The sequence below is a fragment of the Anticarsia gemmatalis genome, chromosome 5 (genome assembly GCF_050436995.1).
Source record: "Anticarsia gemmatalis isolate Benzon Research Colony breed Stoneville strain chromosome 5, ilAntGemm2 primary, whole genome shotgun sequence".
Classification (NCBI taxonomy): domain Eukaryota; kingdom Metazoa; phylum Arthropoda; class Insecta; order Lepidoptera; family Erebidae; genus Anticarsia; species Anticarsia gemmatalis.
The window spans coordinates 8,752,191-8,766,931 of NC_134749.1; the positions used below are offsets into that span (position 1 = coordinate 8,752,191).

General features: G+C 35.4%; 2 protein-coding genes across 2 annotated transcripts; both read right to left on the minus strand.

The window, feature by feature from the left end:
- Nucleotides 1–692: 692 nt before the first annotated feature.
- LOC142973085 (cuticle protein 19-like) lies at nt 693–4,882 on the minus strand. Its single transcript, XM_076114640.1, has 4 exons — nt 4,741–4,882; nt 3,713–3,865; nt 1,453–1,619; nt 693–869 (listed from the first exon to the last, which is right to left on the minus strand). The coding sequence occupies exons 1-4, from the start codon at nt 4,750–4,752 to the stop codon at nt 818–820; spliced, it is 384 nt and encodes a 127-aa protein (XP_075970755.1). The 5' UTR covers nt 4,753–4,882; the 3' UTR covers nt 693–817.
- A 4,431-nt stretch (nt 4,883–9,313) lies between these two features.
- On the minus strand, nt 9,314–14,387 carry LOC142973071 (uncharacterized). Its single transcript, XM_076114623.1, has 4 exons — nt 14,345–14,387; nt 13,941–14,267; nt 11,015–11,181; nt 9,314–9,653 (listed from the first exon to the last, which is right to left on the minus strand). Exons 1-4 carry the CDS (start codon nt 14,354–14,356, stop codon nt 9,401–9,403), a joined length of 759 nt encoding a protein of 252 aa, XP_075970738.1. The 5' UTR covers nt 14,357–14,387; the 3' UTR covers nt 9,314–9,400.
- Between the last annotated feature and the right edge of the window lie 354 nt (nt 14,388–14,741).

Sequence of the window (14,741 nt, forward strand, 5' to 3'; positions counted from 1 at the left end):
CATCTTGTCGCGACTCCCCAAAGGCACGAAAGAGATTATACCTTAGGTAGCTTTTCATATTTTTAGGGAATGTATGTTAATACGTCGGGCTTTAATGTGTATCTTAAAAAAATATATTAATATTTTTCAGAAACTTATCAACATTTTTGTTCTCATGTTCGTGATGATAATTCTGAATGATATTCTTTTGTAAAAAAAGAAGGTTGAGTGAAACATTCCATATTCCGGATCAAGTTGTGGTGATTTTGTTAATCCCCAATGGATAGAGTTTAATGAGAGTCCTAATAACGTAGTATCTTTTAGTTTATGAATTTATTTCCACATACAACATTTTTGTATTTAGCTCTTTGCATAATAAATATGGTTCGCTGATATTATTGCACATGCAACTTATATAATATCATTCATATTTTGATAATGAAAAAAAATCATTTTTTATTTTGTTTTTTCACTGAGTTTGTGATTATGCCTTTTTACAAAGGGAGCTTTAGTGTAGTAATATGTGTAGTATGCAATGAGATGCTGAGCTATATTAAAGAACGCTTCCGCTAGGATCAAATCCTACATTTCTTTATATGTGTAGATATGTGTGAATCTGAGAGCAAGGTAGTGCAACCAATAATAATTTCCGAATTTAAATAATAATAGTTCACATTTTGTTTGATATTTTAGGGATAATAAAAGTCAACACAGGCATTTTAAAATAGTTTATTATCGCCGCAGTCTTATAAAATAGAGAGTGATGATCGACTAAAGACTATCTAAATTAAGTATTAAGTGTAAATATCACATGAGAGACAGTGGCCGCGCGCCGCCGTTAATGGTACTCGTGGTGCGCTGGCGCCGTGTTGTGAACTACCGCGTTGAAGCTGAAACAGTACACGCTAATTAGTATAACCTTCTTAAACAAAATTAGATTTCTCACGTTTAGCCAGTTCCACTACTTATTAAACAACAAATAGCTTATCAGGATGATTTTTGATAGCTTTTTCATACAATTACTGCCAATTCATCGATTGAATAGGAAATTTGACAGTTACCCACAAACCGTGAAACAGGCAGATCTAGCCGGCAAAGTATCATTTAATGTTCTAGACTTATCCTTTAATTTTAATAAGACTTTGAGATTCAATATTTTTGGGACGCTCTAGGAAGTAAAATTTGTTATAATTTATTTAAAGACCAAGATGAATTGAATTAAAAAAAGCACGAAATAAATGGTAATTTTGATCGAATTTATCGAAATGGATTAAGTTTCTAATCAATCGATTAAATACCATTCGAATATGTAACATTCAAATTGAATCAAGATTTGAAGATGCTGTGATAAAATTGACATTTCAAAATTGATGTAAGAGTATCATTGACTTATTTAAAGCTCAATCTATTTCTGAATGTTCGAAAAGTCGATTCTAAACAAAAGTAGAATATTTCAGATGTCCATGTCCTTACCCATTGTGATCATCAGCAGTGTAAGTGACCTTTCTGAAGGAGCCATCAGGCTGCAACAGAGAGTATTCACCCTTCACGACGTCGCCATCGCGGACTTCGTGTTGGGTCTTGTGGTCACCAGTGTGAGGGTCAGACACCGAGTAAGAGTAGTCGTATTTAGGGTGAGCCTGGAACAAAAAAATAACATTTGAAATAAAACATTGTTGTTGTTCGCTAATAAGGAGGAAGTCTTTCAATGCATGTTTTCAAAACCGAGGGTTTTTATTGTGCGTGTTTACTAACATTTTAATCTACGATGAATGCATCACTGCTTCCATAAATAGTTCTTTCATGTTAAGTAAACTGTTTTACCATTTATTTGCATGCTATCATGCGTGCATCTATGTGCATTCTACACCAGTCCATTCCGGGAGATCCAGTTCGATCGCATTATTGTTGCACATAACAATGCTTGAAACTGTCAGATGGTGTTTTACGCAACTGTATTTGGGTCGACATCCAACGATTCCACATCTACCATTGAACGAGCGTGAGAGCACGCGCCATCGAAGTTTATGCAAACAACAGTCCATTTGGCCTGAATATCATGACAGTCATTATGTCCCGGGGGCCGAGGCTCGAGCGCGAGTGTTGCAACCTCCCTGGGAACTGCTATGTTATCGGCCCTGTAGTCACGACCGGGATATACTCGCCTTGCGGACCGTTATGTAACTAAGCGGATTACTTCAAATCATTACCTGCGGCGATCGATTTATGACAGCGTTGAAACTATCGACTGCAGATTAAACGGAGGTTTATATTCGAGAGTTATGTTCTTTAATTCGTATTGCGGAATATTATGTCTATTATACAATAGATAACTCGTGATACTTATGTATTCAATACGAAGATAGATATTAAGCGTTTATAAATATAGCCTCAGAATACGGAATTAGACTTTATGAAATCATAAAATAAAATATACTGCGCAGCCGGGTAATAATATTGCAGTAAATTAATCAATAGAAGAGAATTTAAATTTCATAACACTATTGGAGTGGTTACAGGTGCTTTGTAGATTATATCAGCGAGGTTTTGTTACACATTCACGTAAGACAATGGCTTTGTGACTCGGCTATAAAGTTGGAATACTTGTTCATTGTTATCGATTCCTAGCGATGGTAGAATTACGTTACTGATTATAGTTCTAGAAATAGCTTTACGATCAACACAGATTTAAAATTATAACTTTTCAATAAATTTATAGATTTCCGTACATTATCATGGCACCTGTGCTTTTGCATGATTGCGACCAACTTTTAGGAGGAAGCGAGGTAATTATTTATATTTATGTATATTTGTTCCCATTTAGTGAGAAAATTGTCGCGATGATGTAACGGTAGAGTTGGGCCACTGGGTCCGCGCAGATACGTATCGTATCCCGGAAACAGCGTCGATTGTGTTGGATCGGCGGCGTACAACACGCGCGGTTTATGCAAGCTATCAATTAGCTTGTTACTATTGTATTACGAAATGAAATAGGTAACACAGGCCTAGGGAAACAAAACCTGCTCTTACTGCTCCACTTACAGACGAGATATTAGCAACAGTTTGTTTGCTCGTAACGTAACGATAATTAATATGAATTAGCGAGATCATGAATACACGTATTACGTTATGAAGACAATAAAATAGTGTGTCAAGTTTTTGTGATGTTACAGTTTGTTCGCATTACGTTACGCGGTATGTAGAGTTTAGTAAAGAGGTTGATATGCGCGAAGGCGCTGACATCGCAATCTCATATTTGGATGCGTTTTTCTTGATTTGTGTATCCTTGACCAATATTTTTATAGTTTTATAGTGTGTGAACGTTCCAGCCGTTGATACGTGTGCAGTGTTGTAAGACAGAAGCGATTACATGCATATGCTCTTAATGCGAGTAACGGGGAACAATGCTCATTAGTCGAAGGTTAGTTTTTACGATTTTGTTTGCATTTGTACGAATTTTTGAGCTCATTATGTATTCATGTGTTTAGTGAATGAATTACAATGATTAAATTTGATCTTTCTGAAGCAAATGAGAATAGCAGTTTTAACGCATCGATTTATGTCTGTGAAATATTAATTATTTTGAAAAACTGCGTTCAATTTCAAACTGGTTCGGATTCGATTGCAGAAGCTGCTTAAAATATGTGAATTGTCTTCCGCATTATGCACACTCTATATTACTAAAGGTCGTGCCCGATGTTTCCGAAAGGAGGCAAAAAGTCCTTATACTTACATGATAGTCGACATGCGTGTCTTCATGTCCACCGTAGTGTGCGACGGGCGCGTATGCGACGGCTTCATGTCCGTACGCATCGCCGGCGTACGCGTGGCCGAGCGACACCACGCCAGCCGACGCCACTGCCACCACGCACAGAACTACTGCTACCTGGAGATAGAAAAACATATGAAAATATATTTTCAGAAAGAGTTTTAACTTTACAAGACAAGTCCTGACTAGGCTAGACCACTATTATTGGATTGGTCCCCTGTGATGGGTAAATTATGCCCGGGATTTGAACGTGATATGCACTTTACAATTGTACTAAATCAGCGAATTTCGAATCATCTGATCAAAATTAAAATGAGCCTAAATTCTAAATGGGTCAGTTATGAATTGGAGTATATTTTTCTTCATGGAAGTAGTCAGGGTCTATATAAGGAGAATGATTCGTAACCATAAACATAAGCCTTTAGTTTAATCAAGTTACGTTTAATAGTTAATCGATAAACATAACTGATCAAACGCACTTCATAATAGACGTATGTTGTAATATCAAATTAAAAACCTAGTTACCAAACGGTGACGTAAAACACTGGAATGTTATTAAAAGACGAATACCAATTGAATCGAATGAAAACATGTATTTAAGTAGTCTTGGGGTAGTAATTTCCTTTTGCAATTAAGTACTTGCGACAGCTTTAGACGCGAGTCATTTGCGTGCAAACTAGTGTGTATCGCGGTTAGAAAACTACGTAAGATCGATGGGGTGTTTTGACATCTGGTGGTGATCAAATTTGATGTTTTTGGGAAGATAAGGTTTAAAGTTGGAAGTGAAATCTTATAATAAAAATGAGAAAATTAAAAGTAGAGTGTTCCAGGGTAGTATCCTGGGAAGAATAAAATTTAATGAGACGTTTGGAACTAGTGAAAACAAAAGGGGTCTGAAAATGTGCTTTGTATTTTTAGGAGACTTGTGCTCCAAATTGCACCAGACTTCGAAATCCTTTCACTAAAACTGGAGTAACACAGGATGCACTTACTCTAGCGATCATTTTCCGTTTAGATTAGGTTCGCCCCGACTGCACGACCACACACAACTGATGCCGAGGAGCGGAGCCTTCCACTTTTATATGAGTATACCGGCGAGATGACGCCGCACGCCAACTCTACGCAAGAATACGGTAGTTTGATAATGATACACCAATTACGTAAAATTACGTACAATTCTATGGTTCAAGGTGATAAAACTATTTTTGACAATTACTCTCGGGAGAAATTAAAATTTTTCATGTGACCAAGTTTTGTGTTTGCAATCATCGGAGAAGTGGGGTTGTTATGTGATTCTGTGTCTTAGAGATATTTACTGTGATCTCAAACGTTTAGTTGCCTCTATTCTATACACGTCTCCATGCTGTTAAACTGTTTCTTCTAATAGGATACTGATGAGACAAAGATGTGACTGCAGACGTGCCAAAGCAACTTCCAGGAAATATAATCGAGTGTTAAAATCGAACTCTATCAACACTTGCAATTTCGGTTTTTAGCTTAAAAATAAAACAATATGATGACGATTATCTCATTTATAAAAACCGTTTTTATTGTTATTATCACAGACACTAAATATACTTTTCAAAGTATAATGTTAGAAAGTAGATTTGAAGATTACGTCACGGAGATACATAAAATTTGGATTTGTGTATTTTATAGTTGATACGTTATATTTTTTTACCGGATTCAATCTTAGCACAATACCGTCCGCTTCCGCCCATGAAGGCTAAATAAAATACACATCGGAACTACTGGAGATGAATCTGGAATAATTTGCAGAATTATTGATTTGAAGGTTGTTATTTTGCAATATTATGCTTATTTTGATCTTTAACGTTCGTTAATATGTATGAAAAGTTGGAAAGGCCAACAACATCCACAGACTTTCAAGTCAGTGATGGATGTGTATGATGCGTTAAATCAAAACATCCATCTGCATACTTAAAATGTGCCTTTATTGAGTGTCCATCGGCCGCCTTTAAGTTTTGAATAGTAATTTAATTTATGGTAATGAACCATGTGACACTCGTAACATAAGTAAATATAGACCTAATATGGAAAATAGTAGAATAATTTATTTTGACAAAGTCAAATTGATGATCCATATTAACTTTTTTCATATTTAGGCTTCTAATATGTTATTGCGAACAAAAGACATCAACGCGCGCAACTTATTCGCCAACAGTTTTAGTACTTTTAATTAGTATGAGGTGTGAGCTGTTTGTATATTCATTTACGTACTAATGTAAATTCATAGTCTTAGGTGCCCAATTAAACAAGATACATAACAATAATGTTACAGAAATGAAATACGCACGCATTTGTAACCACTTATTTAGGAATAATGACGTTCTCAGCTACTTAAGAATACACTAGAAAATAGTGATTATTTTCTGAAATTCATTTGTTGTCATAATTAAGACACATACGTATTGTGTAGGAAAGAAGTTTGAAGAACAACTAAGGTAATCCTGGAGGAATTGAGGTATGTAAATGAGAATACATATTTTATGTATTCCTACTTATCAAGTTTTCGTTAATTTGATAGAAAAGAATGCGCGCGCATATAATTGGTAGCTCGTTGCATTCATTATTTAAAACCGGTTAAAAATTATACTAACACCCGAAATAGAACTTCTTTTATTAATGAGGGTTATGAACTAGAAGTTTACGAGTAATAAACTTCTAGAGCCTATATTACTTAATCAGTTAGAATTAACACTCACATTCGGCTCTCATCAAGGCATCTCGTTAACCTGTAATTACTGTGAGTAAGTAGAGCGTTGCAGAACGCGAGAGCAAAAGACATCAACGCAACGCGACCTTGCAAGGGATTATAAAACAATATGTTATGGTTTTCGTCACTCCGTCTATTAAATGGTCTTAGTTTGACGATGCAATTTCTCATGACAACTCGGACAGAATGGGTTGCACGTTCACTGGTGTTGTAAGATGTGGTGCGGATACATTTAGATGTGTGGAATATAGGTTATCTGTAACTAACTGAAAATTAAGCTACTTTAAGATCAATACTGCTTTCGGTAATTTTCTGTGCAAAAATATTATGCTCAACACGATACTGTTGGTCTTATAAAGACATTTTTTAGGAATTATAGAGATCGACTTTTTGTAAAGGCTAGACTGTCATAAAGTGTTACTTTCGTTAGTCATTGATTCATTAGTCTTAAAATTTATCCAGTAGCTTTAGGTACCTATACACACTCAAAATGTCACAAGAAATTTAGGTACTTATCGATAGCTGATTGTAGTTTGAAACCTATATACATATATAGGCTATCTGTAACTAACTGAAAATTAAGCTACTTTAGGATCAATATTGCCTTCGGAAATTTTCTGTGCCAAATTGTTATACATAACTGCATGCTGTATGGTTTTATCAAGCCGTATTTTAGGAGGGATGGAAATATACTAATTGTAAAGGTCAGACTGTCAAACAGTATTATTTTCGCGTCTATTAATATTGATTTATAGTGTTCAAATTTCTCCAGATTTAGATACCACTATAATACAATCAAATGTCACAAGAGGTTTAAGTACTTAACGATATCTGATTGTAGTTTGAAACCTAGTGTCATTGTCCTCGACCATAAAACAAACTCTCTTTTAAATTTGAATAATCCTTATACAGAATAGACTACCTTTATCATCATGCGCTTCAAATAACAATTGAATTATATTATACAACATTCGAAGGCGCTGCGGTTTGGTGTATCCTTTGATGTTTATTGTTGCGTACGCAAAGAATTAACCTTTATGCTTTTGCAGTGTTTGTGCAGTTTACTTACACGCTTATTTCAGTTCTTGTGTTGTTGTCATCTATAAAACTAAACAAAAAAAATACCCCGGTTTGTCCTTTGTTTTTGGAAAGACCAAATAATAAATAAGTTTAATTCCTTCTATATATCAAATATGCAGTCCTAAGAATGATAGAAATAAGGTTATAAATTCAAATCTGAATGTGAAAGTACAGAACAAAAGTAATGTTCAGTTGAACAAAGAAACGTTTAGTCTCTCTTACTGTTCAAGAGCTAATAATCACATTTGCTCGGTCGATTTACAGCGTAAAGAGTCTGACAGTTTTGCTCATCATATATCATCATCATTAACTTTAGATATGGATAATCTATCAGAATGAGAAGGGCTAGGGCTAAACCATACATACTACATATTGAAGTTTTGGTGCTTTCAAACAAACCATGACTGTATTATGTATTCTGCAGTTACCTTGTTCAAATACTTAGTTTTTGGGCTATTGCAGTCACAGTAGTAAAAACTTGAGCTCGTATTTAAATTCTCTTTACACAGTCTACCACTATTTATCTATATTAATTCGAAGAGTCTTATTAATTCTGTAGAAACATTTTTGCTGCTTTCAATTATGTATGCATAGAACGCAACTCTTTTTTGTGTTGCTGTGGCAACTAGACGGAGTAAGTGATTATAATCTCGACTTGTAAAATATTACAGAGTGTGTCGTGTACCATATAAGTATATAATGTGATAAAATGTATGTTTTGGTAATTTCGTGACTGGTGCGTATTCGTGAACTACATTTCCATGTCATGATCATAACATCAAGATTTCTCGCAAAGCGTAAGTTACGTATTTTAAGCCACTTCCGTCATCTGATAAAATTATGATGTAATTCTACTACTATATAAATATTAAAATTTTGCGTTTGTCTACTTAGAATATTAACGATAAGAAATTAAAATAATTTTCGTTTTAGAGGAAACGTGAATAATATTCTAATTAAGTTGGATTTGATGAGATAGGCTGGTCGTCACGAGCGTGCGTTGTGTGACATACATTTAGATTTTATTATTTATAATTTGCAGTTAGAACTATTAGAATTATTTCATTCATTTAATAGGCCTTATCTGTTTTTATTGCTTGTTACATCTTCTGATAAAACTTCGCAACAAATAATATTATATCACAGCCGACCACGCCAACCACTTTTATACCAATACAAACTAACATAGTGATAAGTACCGAACATGATTTTCTTATTACGTTTTGTACAAGCATGAATAGATGTACTAATTACCAATTATAGTTACTTAACATCACACATCCGACGCGTTTGAATTGTTTCAAGTGGTATGCCGACGCAACGCCGAATGGCTATCTAACCATACCTGTTCACTTTCAGCCAGTTAAAATATTCGCCAAGATTTCCTGGATTACACTCGATGCGTAAAATCATTTTTTTGTTGTAATAAATTTCTTCATCGACAACGTTAGCGTTCTTTCAAACAATTTAGCCTTTATATTAAGTAAACCGTGTATTTCTTTGTTCAAATATGTTGAGTGCACGTTTGGTGCATTGAGAAAGTCGACTCGCTTTGCGATGCATATCAAATTATCTTTTTAAGTTTGGCTGAAGTGTTACCTATGTATGTATGGGATTAAGTATTGTGTGGCTACATCCTAGTCCAATTAATTAAACTACGCATATTATTTCATTCGATTAGGTTTGTAGAGTTATTTTTAGACGAGCACACTTTAGTGTTGTAAGGAAGTAAAAATACTGCATTTTTCATACATAAATAATAACATTTTATATCATAGAAACTAAGATAATAGGTTAATACAGATTCGGATACGTATTAATAAAACTTAAATAATTTAATGGTGGGCTGCGATGAAGTGGGTGGGCGCCGCGTGGACGATGGGGGCGGCGTGGACAAGTGGAGCTGCGTGGACGATGGGACCTGCATGGACAACAGGGGCGGCGTGGACTACCGGAGCCGCATGAACTACCGGAGCTGCGTGGACAACAGGAGCGGCGTGGACTAAGGGAGCGGCGTGCGCCACGGGAGCAGGGCTCGGTGGGGCCGCATGCGCGTTAGGCTCCGAGTTGTGCACGACCGCGTTGAAGCTGCAGTACAAAAACACAAATAAATAAAGCCATTATATTCTACGTAACGAAATTACGTGTTTACAGTATTCAATATACTGAGTAGCAGCGCTAAACTGATGCGGCGACTAAATTGCCCCTTATTAACTTAATAGCGATAGTATATTGTTATGCAGTTGGCATGCAATTTATTTACGCGTTGTATAACAAAGTTAACAAGGCGAGGATACACAGGCGTATAACAATTGCAGCATTTGCCAAGAATTCAGTGTAAAGATATTATCTGCGTTATCGTCTGTAACAACAATCGATTTAGATAAAAACCTTAACAGATATCTTTGTTAAAAGCTATTAGTTTCGCTAAAAGAAGTTCATTAGTAATTTATATATTTGGCCTTAACATAGTGCTGGTGGTTACGTAAGATGATAGATGATCAACGAGATCATATGAATGGAATCGAAGTGCGTGTTACAGTTATATTACGTTATTTCCGCGCAGTGAGTGTGCGAATGTGAATTTATTTATAAAAGTCAATGCTGTTCATTGATCAACAAAGTTACGTGTTGTCGTGACTCATTGTGTCACTAATAGTATATTCTTTTATGAATGAAACTTGTGGGACATCACTATTGTAGCGAATAGCTTTGGAAATTGGTTCTGCCTTTAATTACAAAATAAAAAGTATAGGTGAACATTTTGAAAACTGACTTGTCTCATGAAACTAGTGCAGTTACGATTCTAGAAATAAACAACTAAAAAAAGTTTAATTTATATGAAAAAATATATGCCTAAGCACGAATCGTTAAAAACGTTATGCATACGTATACAATTCAGCCTCTTTAAATGTATCTTCTTTACAATTTTGGTACAAAGTTGCCTGATTAATTTCAATTAGCATAAACGATCAAGTCTATTTTGCATATTTTAGATTATGCATTATAACGTGAATTGTCATTAACCTTTAACTTGTGGATTTTGACAAGTAAGTATATCTTGTTATAAACATTAATGATCTCATCAGGTTAAGAAGTTTTAGGAGTTTGTATAGTTATGGTATTAATCACACACATCAGTACACGTTTTGCAATTTTCTGGAAAGACAATTTTTATTGGTCAAGCTACACATTCTTGTAATTTCAGTTTCTGTATGTCCCTATGGTCAGCAGTCATTTTATTCTCTCAAGTCGATGTTTTAACATTATCCTCATTCATAAAGTTTCAGAGATAAGTCCAATATCATGGCATTACATCTATCAAAACTCCGTATTGAGTCTTTTAAATGACATTGTATCAATCAAAGACAGCTATCCCAGCTATATTTTAAGCCAGCACTTCGAGCATTAATGCTGAGCAGAAGGAATTTAGAGATGTGGTTTCTTACCCATTGTGGTCATCAGCGGTGTACTCGACCTTGCGGACGGAGCCATCAGGCTGCAGCAGAGAGTACTCTCCCTTCACGACATCACCGTCGCGGCTCTCGTGCTGGGACTTGTGGTCACCGGTGTGAGGGTCTTCCACGGAGTATGAGAACTCATACTTGGCGGGAGCCTGGTAAAGATAAAGAGATTTTAGTTTAAAACGTAGTGATAGATATAGAATTTGTCTTTTGTCAAATACTAAGAGCTTCGAAAGTTGTAATGTAGCTGAACTTGGTAATTTCTTTAATTAGCGTTGCACAGACATACAAAGAGTGGTAAAAAACATAATAAATGTTAAATATTGTTAGCTTAATAAAAATATTGAAAAGACCTGTCGTCTTTGAATAATGACAAAGTTGCAATAAGATAACATAAAATCTTCTATTCTAGATCTAACACCCATATTAGACCTGTCTGAACCATCATAATTTATGGATTGCTAATCCATTTATTTGCATGAACATAATTATTTTAATATAATTTCCTAGTTCATCATTATTAACGTATAAAAGTGTTTTATTTGTCTGTCCATTCGTGTCAAAATAGCACACAATAGGCAAAATAGCAACATCTTCTTAATCTCTTGTCACAGCATAAACTATCTTAAAGAAAATAAACGCGCGGTAAAAGACAAGTTACGAACTAGTTACTAACACTTCGAATTATTCTTTGTTTGTAAATAGGAAATGCAAATAACAATTTAATGTGTATCGTCTAATATTATCAAGTCTTACGTAACATTATGTAAATGTTTCAGGAAACGTCGATACAACAATAAATGGATGCGGCAGATCAGCATCTTTAAATAAGCCGTTAAGTTAATCCTCAACTTACTGCAGTCATTACCGTTTCTTTGTTATTTTTTGCGCCTGTTTTACTTGAAACTGTAGACGAAGAATATGAAAGAGTTTTGTTAGTTTATTCCGGGTTATCAGTTTTTTTTACCCATTACTATCCCATTGCAGGGGTAAGGGTCTCCACCCAAACAAGGGAGGAGACCCCTACCCTGTACATTACTGTCACCAGTTATAACGTAAATAAAAAAAAAATCAGATATTGAGCTACTAATATTCGTAAGACATACCTGGGTTTACCGTGACTCTGTTGAATAAAAGCTTTAAGTAAAAATATACGCTATACAAATAAATATTTTTCAAATCAGACGCGGTCTTTGATTTCAAACTAAGCAGTACTATGGTGACCATATAACTGATAAACATACTTATATACTTCTAAATATATACTTACATAGATAAATTGACAACCACAAGACAATAATCACAAAACATTTGCTGTATTTCTCAACAGTTCGCCCTACATAATTAACCTGGAACCTTTAAGTCATGTACTTCCCACTATAAGATCAACGCGACCGTCAATATTGATCAATGTTATAATTTAATCTAATGATGTATTTGATAAATAGCTTCTAATATCGTTCGCTCTTTGATAGATTGCCGGTGCACATGTTACAAAACTATCGGGCAATAACTTGCACAATAAATGTTTAATTGGATCTTATTAACTGATCACATTTCTAATCATAATAGTAATATGCCTTTCACTTCGTTTGTTGCTATTGGGTGGCCCAATTATTGACATATTTGCTCAATGTTCTACGTTGTCTTTCTTATTGCCATCAATGCGGACAAGGTTTGGTATGATGTTTTAATCTGTATAAGAGGACGCAGATTTGCATTTGATAAAAATATATGAATCCATTTGTTATTGAAAGCTTTTTCAAATAATTATTTCATAAGGGTTTTTAACTCTACGAGCTTTTGTTAGCCCCATATTAACAGAAAAGAAAAAAATCTAAACAGTTATCCTCTTAAAACTATGAAATTTAAAAGTTGTTTTGTTTTTTGTTTTTTAAAAGACAACTCCCGCACTAAGAATTGCTCTTGTGTCGCGGGGACTTTTACAAACATACAAACAACGGACACAAAGCACAACCAGACCCGAAGCAATTATTTGTGGATCGCACAAATAATTGCTCCGTGTGGGAATCGAACCCACGACCTCCCGTTGCAGTGGTATCGGCGTGGCGACCTAAACCACTGCGCCATGGAGGCAGTCGTTTTGTGAAACAAGTATACACACAGTATTTGGTAGTCGTTTTGTGAAACCTAATCAATTTACTGATGCACTCAGTGGTAGTTTAACATGATAAAACAAAAGACGACCTTAATAGCTTCGCGTACATTGCGTTATTTTACTTGTATTCTATAACAGTCTTCCAGATCCATTCAATTTACAATAATTGTAATGTAGACTATAAAGTAACTATCAATCAAGTAGAGGTATCGGTTAATAAAATTCAGTACGTTTTTAACCGGTAATTAATCTCTAGTTAAGGTATAAGCTTTAAAGTAAAAGCTTAATTAAAACACGTTTAATAATATTTATATAGTGCGATAGCAACTCAATAAATATGATACAAAACCTCTTTTATGGATAAATGTAATAAAATGCTCGTTAACACACTGACGCGATCCCGTTAAGGATGAGAACACGTATGTTTAAAATAATACACGGCCATTAAAAAGTGAAAACTCCTTTTAAATAAAAAGCGTACGCATCTGTCCATTCACGGACTTAATAATGAAACCGAAAGCACCGTATTCCGAAATGCAATAAAGTACCATAAATACTTTCAATGTACTAGATTTCGAACATTTAAATGTAAATGTACAATTAAGTACTCTAGTATGATGACATTTACTTGTATCTCCGCTTTTCAATCAACGTCTTCAAAGCGCAATGTAATCGAATTCAGTGAGCGCACCGACAAAGTTGTAAACAATGTTTACTATCTAAACAAGCTCTGGTTACACTTGATCGTGTTTTATGTGTAACATTGCGTCATTGATGATAGGCTGTACTCACATGTTCCTCGGCGTGTTCGGCGCGCCCGATAGATACAGGGGCGAGGTGTTGAACGACGGGGGCGTGGTGAATGGTCGCCGGCGCCACGTGCTGGATCAAAGGAGCCGCGTGGACAATAGGAGCGCTATGCTGAAGATACGCTGCTTGTTCAATGACCGGCGCATGGTGCAACAGAGGAGCGTGATGCTCAACTACAGGAGCCAAGTGATGAGTCTGAAGGGAAGGCTGCTCATGACGAATGATGCTCTGTGATGACACCGCTTGTCCATGTCCTTCATCAATCAAACCCGCTTGGCAAAGAGCCAACAAAGCGCAGAACACTACTACCTGAAAATTCAATTTTATTAATATATTTTACTGGTACTTGTTGAATTATTATTTTGTCTTATTATTTTTCTCCTTACTTTGGAGTACATGTTGATGTGTTGTAGTGAACTCTGGGACTCGTTTGATAAGGATGTCGGTAGGGTTGATGTTTTTATAGTTGGGAGGAAGCGGTGCGGGCGCATGTCACCCGATACGCAGAACCGGCCCAACATATGACACCGACACACGATCACCTTTACACCTTGCCTTACGTCATTGCAACGACATTTTTTTCATTTTCGTTCAAGGTTAAGTTAAAGCCCTTTTCATATATTTATTTTTGTAATTAATTGGCCATTGAAGAGAACCTTCAATAGAATATCAGAAGCAAACTACTCATTATGCAGCGAGCTTATGTATGCCTGAAGTGACTGATATTGATAGAATTATGCTTATTTTCCTTAATTATTAATTGCAGGTATCATATCTTAAGTA

Bases quoted from the DNA above. Each gene is read 5' to 3' on its own strand.
- LOC142973085 (XM_076114640.1), bottom strand. The intron at 1,620-3,712 runs GTAAGTATAAGG...TTTTTGTTCCAG, and splicing joins ACACGCATGTCGACTATCAT to GCTCACCCTAAATACGACTA. The intron at 870-1,452 runs GTAAGGACATGG...GTACTGTTTCAG, and splicing joins ACTGCTGATGATCACAATGG to CTTCAACGCGGTAGTTCACA.
- LOC142973071 (XM_076114623.1), bottom strand. The intron at 11,182-13,940 runs GTGAGTACAGCC...TATCTTTACCAG, and splicing joins CCGAACACGCCGAGGAACAT to GCTCCCGCCAAGTATGAGTT. The intron at 9,654-11,014 runs GTAAGAAACCAC...TTTGTACTGCAG, and splicing joins ACCGCTGATGACCACAATGG to CTTCAACGCGGTCGTGCACA.